Source organism: Coccinella septempunctata, chromosome 9 (genome assembly GCF_907165205.1).
Source record: "Coccinella septempunctata chromosome 9, icCocSept1.1, whole genome shotgun sequence".
Classification (NCBI taxonomy): domain Eukaryota; kingdom Metazoa; phylum Arthropoda; class Insecta; order Coleoptera; family Coccinellidae; genus Coccinella; species Coccinella septempunctata.
The window spans coordinates 17,424,245-17,440,817 of record NC_058197.1 but is presented as its reverse complement, the minus strand read 5'-3'; the positions used below and the strand labels follow the sequence as shown (position 1 = coordinate 17,440,817).

General features: G+C 38.0%; 5 protein-coding genes across 8 annotated transcripts in view; 3 read left to right on the top strand and 2 right to left on the bottom strand.

Annotated features, from left to right (window-relative positions):
• The window catches only part of LOC123319966, a 451,417-nt gene that overhangs the window by 256,097 nt on the left and 178,747 nt on the right, over positions 1-16,573 (top strand). The gene's annotated exons all lie outside the window — the stretch shown is intronic.
• LOC123319902 (TRAF-type zinc finger domain-containing protein 1-like) lies at positions 667-5,130 on the bottom strand. Of its 3 annotated transcripts, XM_044906968.1 has the most exons (6): positions 5,066-5,130; positions 4,033-4,107; positions 3,200-3,840; positions 2,945-3,142; positions 2,755-2,859; positions 667-1,348 (listed from the first exon to the last, which is right to left on the bottom strand). In XM_044906968.1, exons 2-6 carry the CDS (start codon positions 4,074-4,076, stop codon positions 879-881), a joined length of 1,458 nt encoding a protein of 485 aa, XP_044762903.1. In that variant the 5' UTR covers positions 4,077-4,107; positions 5,066-5,130; the 3' UTR covers positions 667-878. The 3 variants fall into 3 exon arrangements, with proteins under 3 accessions (XP_044762903.1, XP_044762902.1, XP_044762904.1); XM_044906967.1 differs by lacking the exon at positions 5,066-5,130 and having other exon boundaries at positions 4,033-4,245; XM_044906969.1 differs by lacking the exons at positions 2,755-2,859; positions 5,066-5,130 and having other exon boundaries at positions 4,033-4,238.
• Positions 5,759-10,939, bottom strand: LOC123319878 (LIM domain kinase 1). 2 transcript variants are annotated; one of them, XM_044906913.1, is made up of 13 exons: positions 10,815-10,939; positions 10,429-10,534; positions 10,262-10,376; positions 10,074-10,204; positions 9,850-10,020; positions 9,601-9,699; positions 9,416-9,548; positions 8,945-9,360; positions 8,660-8,888; positions 8,349-8,597; positions 8,050-8,289; positions 7,838-7,992; positions 5,759-7,786 (listed from the first exon to the last, which is right to left on the bottom strand). In XM_044906913.1, the coding sequence occupies exons 1-13, from the start codon at positions 10,840-10,842 to the stop codon at positions 6,364-6,366; spliced, it is 3,495 nt and encodes a 1,164-aa protein (XP_044762848.1). In that variant the 5' UTR covers positions 10,843-10,939; the 3' UTR covers positions 5,759-6,363. The 2 variants fall into 2 exon arrangements, with proteins under 2 accessions (XP_044762848.1, XP_044762849.1); XM_044906914.1 differs by lacking the exon at positions 9,601-9,699.
• On the top strand, positions 12,308-15,012 carry LOC123319969 (dynein light chain 1, cytoplasmic). The gene is made up of 3 exons (XM_044907074.1): positions 12,308-12,467; positions 12,782-12,908; positions 13,222-15,012. Exons 2-3 carry the CDS (start codon positions 12,801-12,803, stop codon positions 13,381-13,383), a joined length of 270 nt encoding a protein of 89 aa, XP_044763009.1. The 5' UTR covers positions 12,308-12,467; positions 12,782-12,800; the 3' UTR covers positions 13,384-15,012.
• Positions 15,456-16,556, top strand: LOC123319956 (plasminogen receptor (KT)). The gene is made up of 4 exons (XM_044907056.1): positions 15,456-15,594; positions 15,645-15,775; positions 15,864-15,973; positions 16,119-16,556. The coding sequence occupies exons 1-4, from the start codon at positions 15,514-15,516 to the stop codon at positions 16,256-16,258; spliced, it is 462 nt and encodes a 153-aa protein (XP_044762991.1). The 5' UTR covers positions 15,456-15,513; the 3' UTR covers positions 16,259-16,556.

Genomic DNA, 16,573 nt, shown 5'->3' with positions numbered 1-16,573 from the left:
CGTCGGGGTCAATATCTTCACTTTCCAGATTGGGGTGCATAATTTTGATGAAGGCTTCGTGGTTGAAAAATTGGTTGTTTGTAGGGAATTTGGTCGAGATTCAGTCATTGTTGAGCTGATGCAGAGTGCAAAACCACTAAATTCTTTTAGAAAAATAAGTAATTTATACGGGGAGGAGCAAAAAATGTAACAGAATCGATATTGTTGTTATAACATTATCAAAATCGCCTGTAAAATTATGTATGTGGACAGTTATAGTCTTAAGGTCCTTAAGTCCAGTAAGTGGCAGTGGTGCTCCATTTCTGGCGAGTGTTGGCTACCTTGTCTTCTGTGGAATCAAAGAAATCGAGGAAACTAACACACTCGCATAAAAGAGAACACAAACACCCCTTACAAACCCAGAACCTTTGTATAGTATAGGAAAATGCACCCATATGAAAGAGTTTTTGGAGGAGGAACAAACCAAGAAACACTCGAGAAATCTTCCAGGAATGGACCATTCCAGAAAGTTTCTTCGGGATTTCGAAGAAGCTGCATGATCCAAGAAGTGTTTGGATCTGAGTAAAAATAAGTTATGCCTTACGAAGCCTAATCCTCAAGGTCCCTGGGTCACAATATCCATTAACGGATGATAAAAATACAGGATAATTCTAAAAAAACGCACCATACATAAAAATAGAGCTTCCAACTCAACTTTATTGTCACGAATTGTAACATAATGAACAGTTAATCTTCCTAAAGCCAGTTTAATGTTATATCGACTCGAAAAACAAATAAAATCGTAACAAAAACTTATAAAATACTGCGAAACCCCCTCCGGGGCCAACAATCTGAAGGTAAACTAAAAAACACAAGCCCCCGTCCCTCTCACACCACCCCTAACCGCAGGTAGCTTGATGTCTGTAAAGCTGCGAGGCCGGAAACATGTCAGCGCAAAACTCACAGGGCAGCTCGACCTCAGGAGTCGACACCCCCTCTGCAGACGCCCCCAATTGGGCCAGATCCGGCCTGCACCCTGTCTGGTGCTGGATCAGGATGTCCTCCGGTATGGGGGAGTCACAGAATTCGCAGGGGATGAGCAGCTCGGCCTTCGGCTTTCTCTGACGTCTGGCCGGTTGGGGTAGGTCGGATTTGCGGGGTTCTTCGACCGGGGAGGGGGCCCTGGCGGCCTCGAAGTAATCGTTCAAGTCCTGGCCTCTTCGGAGGGGTCTGCGGAACAGGTCCGGTCTGCAGCCGGACTGGTGTTCGATGAGCTCCATGTGAGGGATGGGGGTGTCGCAGAATTCGCAGGGGATGCACAGCTCCGTCGGGGGGTTCCTGCGGCGGGTGGGAGGCTGCGGTGCTGGACCTGCAGAGGAAAAGAATCTAGATCTGGTTATGTTTGGTCAGAATCGGTGATAGGTCCAGATGCTGGTAGTTCGGATGACTGAACTGGGGGTAAAACGGATTTAAAAGCGGTTATTGGTGGTTTTCCCCTTACTTTGTCAATAACCAGAAGTTTCTGCGTCATCTGCGCTTCAAAATAATGACTTTGAAAGGCTAATTCATGATTTCGTGTGATTATGATCAACGATTACTCAAGGGGCTCATTTTCATACCAAATTTTCAATATTCATCGTAGTTTTCGAAGAAAAAACTCAATCCAATTTGTTGGCTCTTTCCTGATACTACAGAAGACAAAATTTTGAAGAAAACCTTGTTTATACAGGGTGAATCTTTGACTCGTACAAATGTTTCAACAGTTGGTTCTTGAGGTCAAAAGAAACACTTTTTACTATAAAATTTTCTCCGATTCGGCCCTGATAAAAAGATATAGCCATTTTAAGTTCTCATCAAGAGATGCCACCCCTGGAGATACAAAATTCCTTTCAGAATAACTGTGACTCTACATATCTATGGATTTTTTAAACCGAGTTGTATTCAGCCAAAGTACCCAATTTTTAAAATTTCACAGATACTTTTTTAAGAAAATATGAAGATACTTTTATTTTACAAAACGTTCAAATATTTCTTAGAGGGCTGAAGGACCTCAGGCCGATGGCCATTAAAATAAACTTTTTCTCTCTCTCCCTCTATTTCTTAGATAGCGTCAAATTTAGTTTCAAGGGTTGGGTTCTTTGAATTTTTGGTATTTTTATGGTACGTAATGGTCATAATGAGAAAACTGGAAGGCGTGGGTGATATCTTGTGTTCGAAAAAGATTCATCAAATAAATAAAAAACTATATAACGAAATTCCTTTCATTCAATAAAACCGTTTGTGAGAGAACTGAAAATAACATTTCTTGTGGTTTTTCAACAGCCTGTACCTTTTAAACCGAGCCGATTCGGAGAAAATTGTAAAGGAAGAAGTGTTTCTTTCGACCTCAAGAATCTACTATTAAAATATTTGTACGAGTCAAAGACTCACCCTGTATAAATATTCACAAGGCTAAATTAACTTCCAACATCAATTCATACCTTCCACTTCAAGCCAGAACATAAAAAGTAACCTCCGACAGTTAGAGACGAGGTTAAAACAAAGCGAAAGATGATGATTAGATAACGAAGGGTCATCCAATTCTATCTCCACGGTCCACGGTGATGAAATGACAGCTCAACTGTCAAGAGAAGGGGGGGAAAATGCCCACTAACCTAACCTAACCTAAAATTGGATCACCCCTCAGTAAAGCAAGCAGAAACAAGCAGATCAGCGCATTCATCAGCCGACAGGCGAACTGCAAACTTAAAAACTTGTTAAACGGCATAACTTAACCTTTACTGTGATTGAAATGATTTCTTGGTATGGCACCGCTGTGCCTAAGAGGTACGGTTATGCTAGCGGAGTCATGAAGTAGGTTTCTTATGTATTCTGTTTTACCTGCGGATGTAATGTTGATTAGAAGAGAGGAAACAGAATGGAGCGAAGGGATACAATAACGGATTTTAAAAAAAACTAAACTTACAATCCAATCTCCTCGAAATCTCCTTGTACGACTCCCCTTTCTCTATCTTAGGCTTGGGTATCTGGTAGTTCGAAGGTAAATAATCGGTGGGGTCGAACTGACTAAAGTCTGTGTAGATCGTAGGTTCGAATCTTCTCCTCCTCGGAGGAGAGCTCGATTTCTGGGTCGTGGACTCCCAGGACGGTCTAGGTCCGGGCTCTGGAACATAACGTTGTCAAAAATACAATTTAATCGTTAATCCCCATCCGAACTTACCATCTTTGAGCTTCAGGAACCCGTGGTTGGTGTCCAGGTGCATCTGCTTGTACTTGAACATAACCAATTCACCGCAATCCAGACATTTATCAGTCCTGCTGCCGCAGTAATTCTCATGGTCCTCCAGTTCCACCTTTGGTAACTCCAGCTCGCAGTACCTGCACGGCATAAGGCCGCTGTTGGGCTTGGGGATGGCACCATTCGATTCCTTCTTAACAGCGCCAATTCCATTGGAGACCAACTTGCTGGTGGTGCCCACGCAGGTCGACTGGTAGGTCTTGCCATTCTTGACCTTCGTGGTGGATTCGGAGACCTTTTGAGGCTGGGAACCCAGCTTCTTAGACGTGGAATCGTCCAAGAACTTCTCGTGTCTCTCCAGGTATTTCTCCCTCCTCTCAGCGACCTTCTTATCCTGAACTTCTTTGCTGCTCTGGAAGTAGGGGCTCTTCTCTAGGTTGGTTTTGGGGAGCTCTGGGGTTTTCTTCCTGGGCGAAGGTCTTGGGGGAGCTTCAACGCAGGTCTTGGAGTGTTCCTCGTACTGGGCCTTGGCTATTGGCTCCTTGCACACCCTGCACAGAGTGATGTTCCTGGCGCAATGGGCTGTGTGCATCACATAGTTGCTCTGCGGTATTTCCCTTTTACTGAAACGATAAACCAAGACTTGAATTGTTTGTTATTGCTCGAATTTGAAGTGGATATGCCACATTTCGTCCATCCTCTTGTATAGAATCTTTAAATTACAACCTCCTGTTGCTGTGGTAACCAAATACGTATATAGGTTCATTGAACCCTTTCTGGGTGTAATTTAAGGAGTTTTATCGTTTTCCACTCACCAGTTTCCACATATTTCGTGCTCTATCACAGATTCAGCCATCATAACCGTCGATCAGACCAATATCCAGCAAAGACTACAACAAAAAGGAAAAATTCACGAAAACGCACAACAAAGATGCTTCATAATAATGAAAAACTGCAGAAGGGAGGACTTAAGAACGTGTACACCTTTCCTGATACGCGTTTTCACTACTATAACAATTTAGCGCTAGGTGCGATGTACGTATGGGAAGATATTTTTAGATTGCTGACTAAAATCTCGACAACCGTCTATTTCAAACATATGATATGTTAGAATCGAGGTCCATAACTCTGGCCACGTATACGCGAATTTTGCAGTTTTTGTATCCAATTTTAGACGCGACAGTTGAGGGGGAGTTCAGAGACCACTTGAGTGTTTGTTGGGGGTTATTCTTTCACTTTTACCCTTTATGATCAAATATTTCCCGAAGAGCATCATTAAAATAGAAACTGCATGATTTTCACAAGAATTTATTCTTTAACCACCCAACTTTAACCAAGATGCTATTGCGATAGCGAAACACGTGTGTGGTGGTTAAAATTAGTTCTGTTGGAAATCATGTTTATGTTTTTAATACTTTGAGACAATAAGTGTTGAGGGCCAAGAATGTTATGTTAGAAATTTTAATATAATTTCATCGATAAAACGACAAAACTGGGGTTCAAACCATTTTTGAACTGAACATTTCAAGAATCCTCATGATTTCAGCCTTGATTGAAAGGATATCCGGTGTTTTTACTGATTACAGATTCATTTGTGGGTGTTTATTCAGTAGAAATCATTTAAAAAAAAATCTAAATCCGCTACATAATAGTAGAAGCGGCAACGCCGAACAGATGTTAAAGTCCGTTCGGTGATTCCCCCAACTTTAAAACACCGACCTGAGTGTGCATTATGTCATACCAAATTAATCACAACAAGAATCTAAATGATATCTGTATAACGATGGTAAAATTGAAAAAAAGACTCGAAAATTTAACCTTTTGCCGATTTATATATAAAAAACTTACATTATAAAAAATGGAAAACTGGAAAAACATAAAAAGTGCACTGACTCAACACTGCTTTTTCGCGAATGAAAAATGACAAGCAGGAATGACAGTTCGGGTATCCTCGGCTTTCGAACTTTAACCAGCCGGGGACAGGACCGTATCTAGCCACAAATGTTTCTTTCATAGATCTGTTACCTCTGGGAAATTTAATCTTACAATAAAATAATGATTATCATGTTTGAAATATTACTTGTTTTTTGCAATACTTTATGTAATGCAATGTTTAGTCCTAATGATGAACTAAGATGTAGTTCGACACGTCGGCAGAAGCTATGATGTTTGTTTCTTGAAATATATGGTCCAAAACCCTGAGAAGTACTCGCATTTATACCATTTTTTCCAATACGGTCCTGATAAAATGATATAGCCATTTTAAATTTTTATAATGAGCTGTGCCAACCCTAGAAAAACAAAATTATCTTCAGAATAACTAGATAAATCTGTGACACTACACAATCTGTGGATCTTTTAAACAGAGTTGTATTGAGCCCAATTTTTCAAATTTCACAGGTACTTTTTCAATTTTTGATACATCAAATTACTCGAAAACGAGAAAATAAGTAGGAGTCAAAGTCTCACCCTGTATACTGTGGATAATTTTGTAAGAATTGTATAGGAAAAAAGGAAAATGGTGAATAAATATGAGCCGTGTTAACATAAACCGTTTATTAAAAAATGTATACCTAAAGAATCAATATCCTCTTATATACAAAAATTGGAATGTCATCAGAACTTCACAACAATGAGTCGTATAATACAAATTATTCGAGTATAAAAATTGTCATTTTCCACAACCGCTCAAACCACAAAAATCGAGCGGTCCGAAATTGATTCGACTTATCACAGAACAATCAGTGAAGTTCCAAAACTATTCAACATTAAATTATTACTCAAACTTGCGACATTTGTTCAAACTTAATAATTCTGGAATGGTTATTCGTACTTGAAAATCAAGTTACACAATTTAAAATTCTGCTTTTATATACTACATTTTAGAATTCAACAATGTACAGAAAATAATACCGTAGAGGTGGAATAAAAAAGAGTTCTCAACAACGCTGATCAAAGTTTGGAATGCGAGCACCAATTGAATACTGAACTATTCACATTTGATTATTTTTTTTATTTTTAGGCGGTTTAACATACTAAGCCATATCTCAATTCAAAATTTTCCTTGATTTGATGAGATATAGACTGTTATTTTTTATTTATTCTCACTAGATTCTCAACAGATCAATTCGGGTTTTGTCAGCCGCTTATAAAGCCGTATACTCTTTAGAACTACCGAAATTACTTTTACCCCTCGTGGGATTCTTCAAAGAACTCCTGCCGTAACTCAGTCTCTCCCCCAAACTCAAAGACCCCTTATCCTTCCTATTCAGACTATCGACGATGCTTCTCACTAAACTAGTACCACCGGTTAAACTACACGAAGGCTCATAAATATCACAAACGTTTACATCACTCGAACTCCCCTGGGGACCACTTTTCTCCCTAACCTTACTCTTAACCGCACCCCCAACCCGATTACACTCACTCTCTCGAGGATTCTTCAGTTGCTCGTTCTTCTTGAATATATTCCGATTAATACTGAAAGTACCGCCTAAGCTACTGGGAAAAATGGTAGACCGTTTGACCTCACAATCGGGCATCGACTTGTTTTTACGGTCTCTGACGATTGGGCTGAAACTCTTCATGATGGTCGAGGACACTATGTCCGGGATGTCCAAGCCCACCACATTTATCGATCTTGTCGGTTGAAGACTGTCACTTCCCGAAGGGTTGACAAATTTTTCAGTCACTTTAGATGCAGAATCATCGTTTAAATTCATGTTTTGCAAGCTTAAGTTGCTTTTTTTCGGGCTGGAGATGTCGGGTATGCTCTTTTTGCTCAACAATTTGATCTTGTCTTTGACTGGTCCCTGAGTTGTGGATTCCGATGAACCGGGTGAGAATTTATTTCTGGTGAAATTTTTGGGGACTTTTCTCAGTTGTACCTTGAAGATACTGTCTTTGTTTTGGTTATCCACTTTGGAATTGAGTATTTCGTCCGGTCTATCTGTTGACGTTTTCTCCTGTAAAACTTCGGTCTGTACTTTTTGTATACATATGGGTTTTTCAATTTTCTCATTGAAAACTGTGTCGTTCTTCAAGAAATTGATGTTTTCGTAGTTGGGGAAACCCCCAGGTTTGCAGTCGGATGTTGGGGATAAATCAGTGTACTGAAAATCTTCCATTTTTTTAACCGCTTGAGTATTCTTCCTCCGGTCAAAGTTTAGCTCTGAAGGGCTTGTATCGGAGGTTATGTCCTCGCAACTTTTCGTGTGAAAATTGTCGTTTTTGTACGGATTCTTATCGTCCAGCGTATCAGTGCTAGAAACTTTTATGATCGGTTTGACGAAACTGTAATCCTTCTTTCCCGATAAATTCTCCTCACTACATTTATCGTTTAACTTCTTGGAGTTGGTCGTATCTATCATTTTACCCTCGCAGATGGGCTCCAAAGCTGGGCTCCTGTGCCCCGATGGTATACCCTCCGGTGTGGTGCTCCCCGACGAACTGGGACTGATCCCTCTGAAATTACAGATGTCGAAGAGGAGATCCGGAGGGAGGGGCATTCCGACGGAAAGGTGCATTAGGAGGGATTCCAACCAGACCTCCATCACTTCAAACGGTGGCCTGTAACGATTTTACATCAGTAACAAATAATTTTTAGGTTATCTGAGCTACCTTTTATCCGGATTCAGATCGGTACTCAAAAAAGCCACTTTGTAGAAAGGTTCAGGGCACGACACGCAGAATTTCTCCTTGAATGTCATTTGGTTCAATCCGAAATCGTTGGAACGTGGTAAAAAATCTGGATCCGCTTGTACTCTCCCGATAATCTACCAAAAGACATACAGGTTAAGGACCGTCTTCAACAATACAAAATCTACACCTACCTCGCATAATATGATGCCAAAACTGAAAATATCGACCTTCTCGTCGTACTTGTTCCCTTTCATCATTTCCGGTGCCATCCAGTACGGATTCCCCACAACAGTGTACCTCTTTTTCCTCTCTTGTTTCCTAGATGCTGGAGTACCCTTGGGGGACATTCTTCTACCCACACTATCCGTATTATGGGATACGATCCTTGCCAGTCCGAAATCAGCCACTATCACAGTTTTATCTTCACGCACCTTCAAAAAAACATGTTATTTTTGCGTTTCTGATGTAGCAGAGTAAAAATTCAACGCACCAGACAATTGTGGGAGTTCAGATCCCTGTGAATGATGTTCATGGAGTGTAGATAAGCCATGCCGGCAGCTATGTCCTTGGCGAAAGATACCCTTTGCTCCCACGGTAACGGTTGATTGATATCGTGTATAAGATCGGTGAGAGTACCCCCAGAAATATACTCGGTGACCAAGTGGAGCCTCCTATCCTTATACAGGACGCCTATGAAGCGCAACACGTTGTTGTGGTGCAAATTCCGAAGCACAGCCACCTGTAGAATTCAGAAATTAGTGACAGTTAACCTAAAACACTTTGACAACTGACAATACAAACCTCTTTTAAAAAATTTTTCTGCGCTTCCTCGTCCACCCTATACAGCTCCTTCAGCACCATAACCTCCTCCGTATCCCTGGTGGTAACCTTAAAAACCTGCCCGAAAAATCCCTGCCCCAGTAATTCCCCTTTAACTAGATCGGAAGCTCGGAAAACTCTCTGTTGGGGTTTCGGTTCTAAAAACGAATAGGCCCTGGACAGCTCTTGGCACCTCTTGGAGTTCGGGGTGCTGAAATCGTTGACAACGATAATAACAATCCGTAACCTTGACGAATACCAACATACTCATCTAACAGCCGGCTCATAGACGAACTTCTTTCCTTATCCAACGATTGTTTATTGTCGCACAGATTAGTTTTCCTTTTCAACTGTCTCGACCTTGTACCGCTCATATAACCCTCGTCCCTCTTCTTGAACAATCTTTCCTTGGTTTCGTTCCTCGCATTGGGAGATTTGTTATTAGTTATTTCCTTATTACCTCTGTTGAATTCCGGAGTCAAAGTGCAATTTCCCTGTTGTACATTGAAGTTATCGTCACAGATTGAATCAGACGATCCTAAAGATCTAACATCTAAAGGAATCGTGGACTTTTTGTCTGGAATATTCGTATCGCTGGATGTCGTTGTGAGAGGTAAATTCAATGGTGTTCTCGTTTTCAGGAATTTCTTCGATATACTGTCTGGATCATGCTCTATTGTCAACTTCAAAACAAATATGTCAAAACGGGGACGATTTGGTAAGTTCCAAGAAACTTACTTGTAATACTGAATCGGAGTATTTCAGAAGATTTTCTACCTTTTCTAATGGGGTATCTCTTACGGGAGTACCGTTAATTTCCAAAATTTTATCACCCACATGTAGGGACATTAGGTCATTATTCACATCTAACCTAAAAGAACGGGATTAGAAAAAAGGCTAAGATTGTAAAAATATGTACCTACCGAGTATAAGATGGTAAAAAATTACAGCAGAGATTAAAAGCAGATGTTAGGAAAGCAAAAGCGAGCCTTATTAATTTTCCATGTAGCCTCCAAATCACCCTATATATCAAAAAATATTAGAGAATATCATGGTAATATCAAAACAAAAATTTCCATGTTCTATTACTTTTGTAACTTATGAATCTATGAATATTGCCAATAGTTCGATTTAAAGAAGCACCATTATGTATTTTTTCATAATTTACTCACTCAGATATGGTAAAGCATTGACTATTCGTAGTATTGAGTACATCTTCAGAGAGTTTCAGACCTTTCTGACCACCGGGTATCTCAACCAGCCTAATTGAATGTGGTTTTCTAGTGAATGGAAACTTGGCCGTCCTCTGTAAAGGTTGCATTTGCCTCTTATAACATTGTCCACTGAAAATCAAATATTGTTTGAAAAATATCAGTGAACAATCCGATATTCTCACCAAAAAAGTTTCGATCTTTCAACAAGGGCATAAGAGTCTCCATCCCCAATGAAGGAACAACAAGAAGTACAACAAAAGCATTCTGGGTGGAACTTGTGCTCCCCAGCAACCATAACAGGTCCTGTAATAACCTGGAAATATTTTCCAGCGTCAATGGCTTCATACAGATTTTTTTAAACCGTTTTTACCTGTGTACATTGCTGACAAGCCTCCCCAAATCTGGTGTAATAATCCAATTTACAAAACAATAATCCATCTTTCTCAAAATACCAGTTAGATAGAGCGGCATCACAAGCTGAACATCTAAAAATTTGAAGGAAATGAGATTGGTACAGGTATAGTATTAATCACTCACCGAAAACACTCTAAATGCCAATCTTGATCTAGAGCACATATTATTTCTTCGTCATCAATAACATTCAAACATCCGGAACACACATTTGCGGAATTTTCATTGTTATCTGTAGGAGAATGTGAGAAGTTATAAACAAATATTGTAGATACCAAGGGAGTTAAAGTTTTGCAAATCCAAAGATTTTCCACCAATTAAAACAGAAATAGATTACTCCAGAATTCTTTATTTTACATTAAAGTAAGATAAATCTCATTTTATATAACATATTTCTCGAGTTTGTTACATACACCTACGCAAAATAGTATCAACATTAGTAACAAATCTAATATAAATCAATAGGATTCGAATACTCAGGCTACCCTTTGTGGAAAACTTCTTGGACCTACCTATTATATCCTCATTTTCTTTCTGCATTTTGAAAATTACGCAAACTCTTTCATGTTGTAAAAAATTAACAATACAAAATACAATACAAAAAAAATGTTTATTTATGTTTTGACACTTTTGACAGCCAAATCATAGAAATACGCCAAATGTCAGATAAGCTGCAGCCAAAATTATAGAGTTCTGTAATCTCTCTGATGCTCAGGTAATTTTACAATGCAAAAGTTCCGTCATGGAGATATAGATGGGGCCAATATGCATTTCCTCAATTTTTACTCATTTAAATTTCAAAAAATAAATAATTATGTATTAATACTTATAGAATTATTGATGTGCATGTGCTATCAACAAGTTGATTTTTGAGGGGAAATTGCAGCAACTAGATTAAGTAATTCTCTGGGCTTCCATGAAAAGCTATGGAGATCCTTGGTTCAAACTGTATTAAAAATTCAAATTTGTGACGAATAGATCGAAGATATACAGATTACTTTATACCTGTACCTATCTTCAAATGCCGCATTCCTTTGAATGTTAGGTCAATAAATTTTGAATTCTCCATGACGTTGCGAGAGAGTGCGCTATACGAATGAATCGATTTTCTTCTGGACAGAAGTAAAAATCGGACCAGCTTATTTCCCAGAATAGTGGGTGCAAATATTTTGAAAATAATACAGTGACACCCAGGGATATCCCTATTTTTATACAAGCAATAACCACCGCCGACTCGTCAGTCTGTTTCAACATAAAAATTGATTTAAAACTAATTCAGGTGAGTACATTTCGGATAATCGCACATAAGACGAACCGAATTGGCATGACATTCTGCATATTTGCATTGGATATTGTAGCTTTTTACGAAATGCCGCAAAAATTACCGGTATCAAGCATTTTTAAAGATAAAAAGTTGTGTTCAGGCTGTTCTATGGAGTTTTTCAATTTTTTAGTTTCGGGTTCCAATGAGCGGTGTTCTTAAGGCTTCCTGCAGTGATGATCTCAACTTATTGAGATTGAGACATCGGTACAGTAAATTTGATATTACATATTAGCATGTTCAGTGTATAAATCACTCCCCGAAGTACAGGTTCAGCTTTTTTTTCACGTTTGTGTTTTTTTGCATGAAATTCTACCCTCTCCAACATTATCATTGAAATTTTAAATGGGAATTATACGTTTTTGAATATTCCCCAAACAAGAATCCCTCATTTATCTTATTTTCTCGCTAATTTCCCAAGGAAAAGGGGGTTTTCCACGTTGAAATAAATCTCTCTCGGTAAATCGAGAAGTAAACAGTTCACAATTATTAGAGCAGGCGAAATGGAACTTAAATGTATACATTTATCGACGTAATAATTGAGAATTAGTGAATTGTATACACTTTTTTCAAAAAAGGAATTTCGTATTCGTTTTACTTCAAAAATTGCTTTCATGGTCGCGTTGCTCGGTTGTCAGAAACCTCTGCCAGAAGCCTCTACTCGACAGCCAATCGGATGGCTGGATTTTCTGGCATTTATTAATCCGTATCCGCGACAGTGTAGGACATTCGAATAAATGAATATCGTTACTTTTCACAAGACAGAAAAAATTTAAGAAACGTGCAGAAGACACAAGTGAAAATATTTTTTGATTAGCAGATAGTAATTTATTGTAAATTTCACGTAAGTATCATATACAGAATGGGTTATGCTCCCGACAGTTTTCTGGGTTATCAAAAGCCGATTACCCCTCGTTATTGTAAATCAATCTCTTAAAGATCGCATGATGTGTGATGACAAAAATGAAATTTATTGACAAAATTGGAGCATGGTTGTGCCAGTTTTCCTCAGCTTTCCAATTCATGTGGAATGGCCGATCTTATTGCTCATGCCACTGTCAGAATTAAAAATTGCAATGACTATAAAAGGTGTAAATTTCTGTTATTCATCTTCTCGGATTTTCGAGTTTTCTAAAAGGGTCCCTTTGCTTCTTTCAGGTCCTCTATTACTCCCAAGATGACTGACCGTAAAGCTGTCATTAAAAATGCTGATATGAGCGAAGACATGCAGCAAGATGCTGTAGACTGTGCAACGCAAGCTATTGAAAAATATAACATAGAAAAGGTAAGTGTTCCCCCATTGCTTCTACGTTTTTACTTGGTGAGAATCCCAGATAATATTCGTTATCTGTTAACTTTCCACAGCAATAAATGAAAATTTCAGATGGATTCGTGTTTGTTTGGTCACTTGATAACTGAATTTGCTGAAGAATTAAGGTGTTTATGTAGATTTTCAATTGAATTAATTTCGCTTGTGGTGTTATCCACCTACTGGAGCGTAATTCATATGTTAATATTTGTGTGGGAGTATTGGATATCTACAACTCATTGCCATTAAAGGTGTTAATGATTGTTTTCTCAGAAGTTGTTTTTTCCAGGACATTGCTGCATATATCAAGAAGGAGTTTGACAAGAAATACAACCCAACGTGGCATTGCATAGTAGGTCGAAATTTTGGGTCGTATGTGACCCATGAAACACGCCATTTCATCTATTTCTACTTGGGCCAGGTGGCGATTCTACTCTTCAAGAGTGGTTAATGGTCATGTTACCACCCCCCCTCTTGCCCTCCACCGGTATTCCAGTCTCCCCCCACCACCCCGTGACGGATTTTTTACTATTGCTTTATTGAAAAAAAAAATTGATGAAAATTGTTTATACCATTGTTTTAAATATTTTTCTTATAATGCAAAAAATGCTCTCATTTTCGATGGAATTCTTATCTGAACCGGTTGAGACTTGAGTTCGAAAATGACCATTTTGGAAATTTAGGGTTTTAATACTTTTGGAATAAATATTCTGTTACAGACTGTTGAGAATTCTTTGTGAGTAAAGATCGTCGGTAACTAATTTTTTCTGATCAATTTCGACAAACGAGGAAGTCAAATTCGCTAATTTCGAGATTCCGGGACAAAAATAAGTTGAGGTTGTGAAAATCTAGATTCCTGATGTCATTTTGGCACCGGATAAGTTTCTCCTTGTTTGTTTCTTTTCTAATTATGAGAATTACAATGTAAGGCCCGTTATCTGTGAAACCAACGCACAAACTTAGCGTTTTTGTTTTTCGAGGTTAGGATATTGATGATTAGTGCAAATTGTAGGACGCCTCACATGTATTTTCACTTCAACGATAATGGGTTTTATATTCGTTATAAATCAATGTTAGCTGGAAAATTCTTCACCGAATTGTTGAATCATCAGACGTCTTCTGGAAAAGTACTTAAAATTGTTAAACATATTCATTCTTCTCATATGATTCGATTCAAAGTCTCACAGAACTATTTGTAAGGAAATTTTACTGTACATTTTCCGATATGTAATTTTGTGAGATCTCCGAGGAATGTTTGAAGTTATGTTATTGTATTTACCATCATTTCAAACATTTTTATAGGTTTAGTTCTTTTAAATGATTATAGATCATTTACTGCCCCTGCATTTAAAAGAATTGAATTGGCCATTGAAACTGTGTTAAAGAACGAATAGTCCTTGAACATGTAGATTTTTATTTCTATTCATTATTGTGCTGAATATACACTCACATTAGTTTATCCTTGTTTTATTTATTTTAGTTGTGACTCATGGTAGCTGACAGAGGAGGTTTATCTTCATTTCGTTCTCTAACGCGTGGGCATCTAATTTAGTTCAGAAATTGTATTTTTATAAACTGAAAAATCTTAGGAAAGTGCACTTTTTTCAATGAAAAAAGTATGACGCAAGCTCTTAAGGATTGTAGAGTTATTTAAACCATTATAAAAATATAACTATTCTAAATGGACTAAATTGAAAGCAGACATCGGGTGCTCGCATAAATTGATATCTGTATGTGGTGTTTCTGTCACCCCGAGAACCTTTCTCCTGTAAAATTGGGGGGGGTGGTCAAGCCATCTTATCTACCTGGTACCTTTCGATGTTAAATGGGATTAATTGTGTCGTTGTGAATTTTTGCGATCACCCAAAGGTGCTACAATGATTTTTTCGATTTCACGAAGGGAATTACTGGTGTAGCCATTTCTTGATAGTCTAAATCTTTCGATACTTGTTTTCTCATTGATAAATTTACATTTAACACTTTCACTTTTTAGATATTCTATTTAAGGCTGTTGAAGCTTTATTTTTGTTTTCTTGAATGATACTTGTATTAATGTATTTAATATATGGTTAAATATGAAGGTTTATTCATTCGGTTACCCTCTCGAGAAGTTGATTTACATTCCAGCAAAAAAGCAGGGGTTTTGAATTGATAAACTACCCCTTATCTTCCTCATCAGCGTTTAAATGCTTCTAGACAGATCAATAATTGGTAACAAAAGGAAATGTCTAACAACAAGTGGTTGAGTAATTTATTACATAACTTTTGGTTCTGTGCGAAAGTTGAAGTGACTGTGTACATTAATTACATTCTGAATGACCAATTATTACACCCCAGGGAAATATCGTCGCCTGAAAAAATATTTCACGAATTTTTGCCACCTCCCAGTGAAACGAGGTGGATAGTTCAAATTTCAACCGCGTCGTAGTTCAGAAAAATGTAGCGAAGCAAGTAGGGGGTAATATTTGAAAATGCCGAACGTTTCAAACGTGTTATCGATTTTCCCATTCATTAAAACCGGCTATTGTATCGTCCCTTTCCTCAGAAATCAATACCTATGCCAAAACTGCAATAACTGAGAATGGGTAACTTTTTTACCGTCGACATGGAGGAGAATCTCCTTCAAAATCAAGATTTGATAAACGAAATAACCGCAATAAAGGTGAGAGATCGAACGTGCAAAGATTAGGTCATAATTTACGTTATGTTCAGATCGAAAGAGACATTCAGATGAGGAGTCAATTGAGAGAACGAGAAGTTGCATTGGAAATAGCCAAGCAGAGGGAGTTATTTTTTTGGTATGGCGCTTTTTATTTGACTGCTGCTACGTGGAGTGCCTTAGGGTAAGAAAGGGTTGAACGGTTGTGATGATTCTTCGGTAAACTAAGGTGTTTCATCGAACAAACTATGCATTTTCAATTGATTTTGCAGATTCAGGTATAAGAGAAAAGTATCTGTTTTTGCACCGCTTATTCCATTGAGTTTTTTGATGGCTTATCAAACAGATTTAGCTTATGGTACGAAGCTACATCGCATTATAGGTTCGTACCTAGCAATATTAATATAACATAGATTGTTTTTATCATCGTAATATACCCCTATAAACCCAATTTATGTATATATGCACGAAAATTTTCAAACCTAGATCTCAGAATTCCCTTGTACCCGTTGTATATTTATTTCCAGTTGAAGCAGAACGTATTCTTCAATTTGAGCCAGAAATTGTTCAGCTGCCTTTGAAAGTTCCAACTGCAGCTTCTCTAGATTTAAGGAGGGCAGAAATTAGGGACCAAAAAAAATTACATCCTAGCGTAACTCCCAAATAAACATTATGCGAGGATGAGAATCGCAAAGTCGAATTTTAAGACAGTATTTATTGAACCAGGTGTTCCTTAAAATATGAGAATTCCTCATTGAAACTTCAATATTGTGGTTGAATGTGTCTTAATAGCTAACGTTCGAATTTTAAAATTGTTATCGATTATATCGGGTATTTGTATATTTATACTCATAGGAATTTCCCAATAACTTCTGCAATATTGACGAGAGCATTTAGAAAATATCCATCCTTTTGAGACAATATATAATGAAATTCATTCATGAAGTGTACCGAAAATAAAAATATTTAAGCATCAGATTGT

Excerpts from the sequence above, each read along its gene's own strand:
- LOC123319902 (XM_044906968.1), bottom strand. The coding sequence starts at position 4,076 with ATGATGGCTGAATCTGTGATAGAGCACGAAATATGTGGAAACTG. Across the intron at positions 3,841-4,032 it reads CACGAAATATGTGGAAACTG|TAAAAGGGAAATACCGCAGA; the intron begins GTGAGTGGAAAA and ends TTATCGTTTCAG. Across the intron at positions 2,860-2,944 it reads GATTTCGAGGAGATTGGATT|GTAAAACAGAATACATAAGA; the intron begins GTAAGTTTAGTT and ends TTACATCCGCAG.
- LOC123319878 (XM_044906913.1), bottom strand. The coding sequence starts at position 10,842 with ATGCAGAAAGAAAATGAGGATATAATAG. Across the intron at positions 10,377-10,428 it reads TGGCATTTAGAGTGTTTTCG|ATGTTCAGCTTGTGATGCCG; the intron begins GTGAGTGATTAA and ends TCAAATTTTTAG. Across the intron at positions 9,361-9,415 it reads ACTCCGATTCAGTATTACAA|TTGACAATAGAGCATGATCC; the intron begins GTAAGTTTCTTG and ends TTTGTTTTGAAG.
- LOC123319969 (XM_044907074.1), top strand. The coding sequence starts at position 12,801 with ATGACTGACCGTAAAGCTGTCATTAAAAATGCTGATATGAGCGAAGAC. Across the intron at positions 12,909-13,221 it reads AAAAATATAACATAGAAAAG|GACATTGCTGCATATATCAA; the intron begins GTAAGTGTTCCC and ends TGTTTTTTCCAG.
- LOC123319956 (XM_044907056.1), top strand. The coding sequence starts at position 15,514 with ATGGGTAACTTTTTTACCGTCGACATGGAGGAGAATCTCCTTCAAAAT. Across the intron at positions 15,595-15,644 it reads ACGAAATAACCGCAATAAAG|ATCGAAAGAGACATTCAGAT; the intron begins GTGAGAGATCGA and ends CGTTATGTTCAG. Across the intron at positions 15,974-16,118 it reads GAAGCTACATCGCATTATAG|TTGAAGCAGAACGTATTCTT; the intron begins GTTCGTACCTAG and ends ATTTATTTCCAG.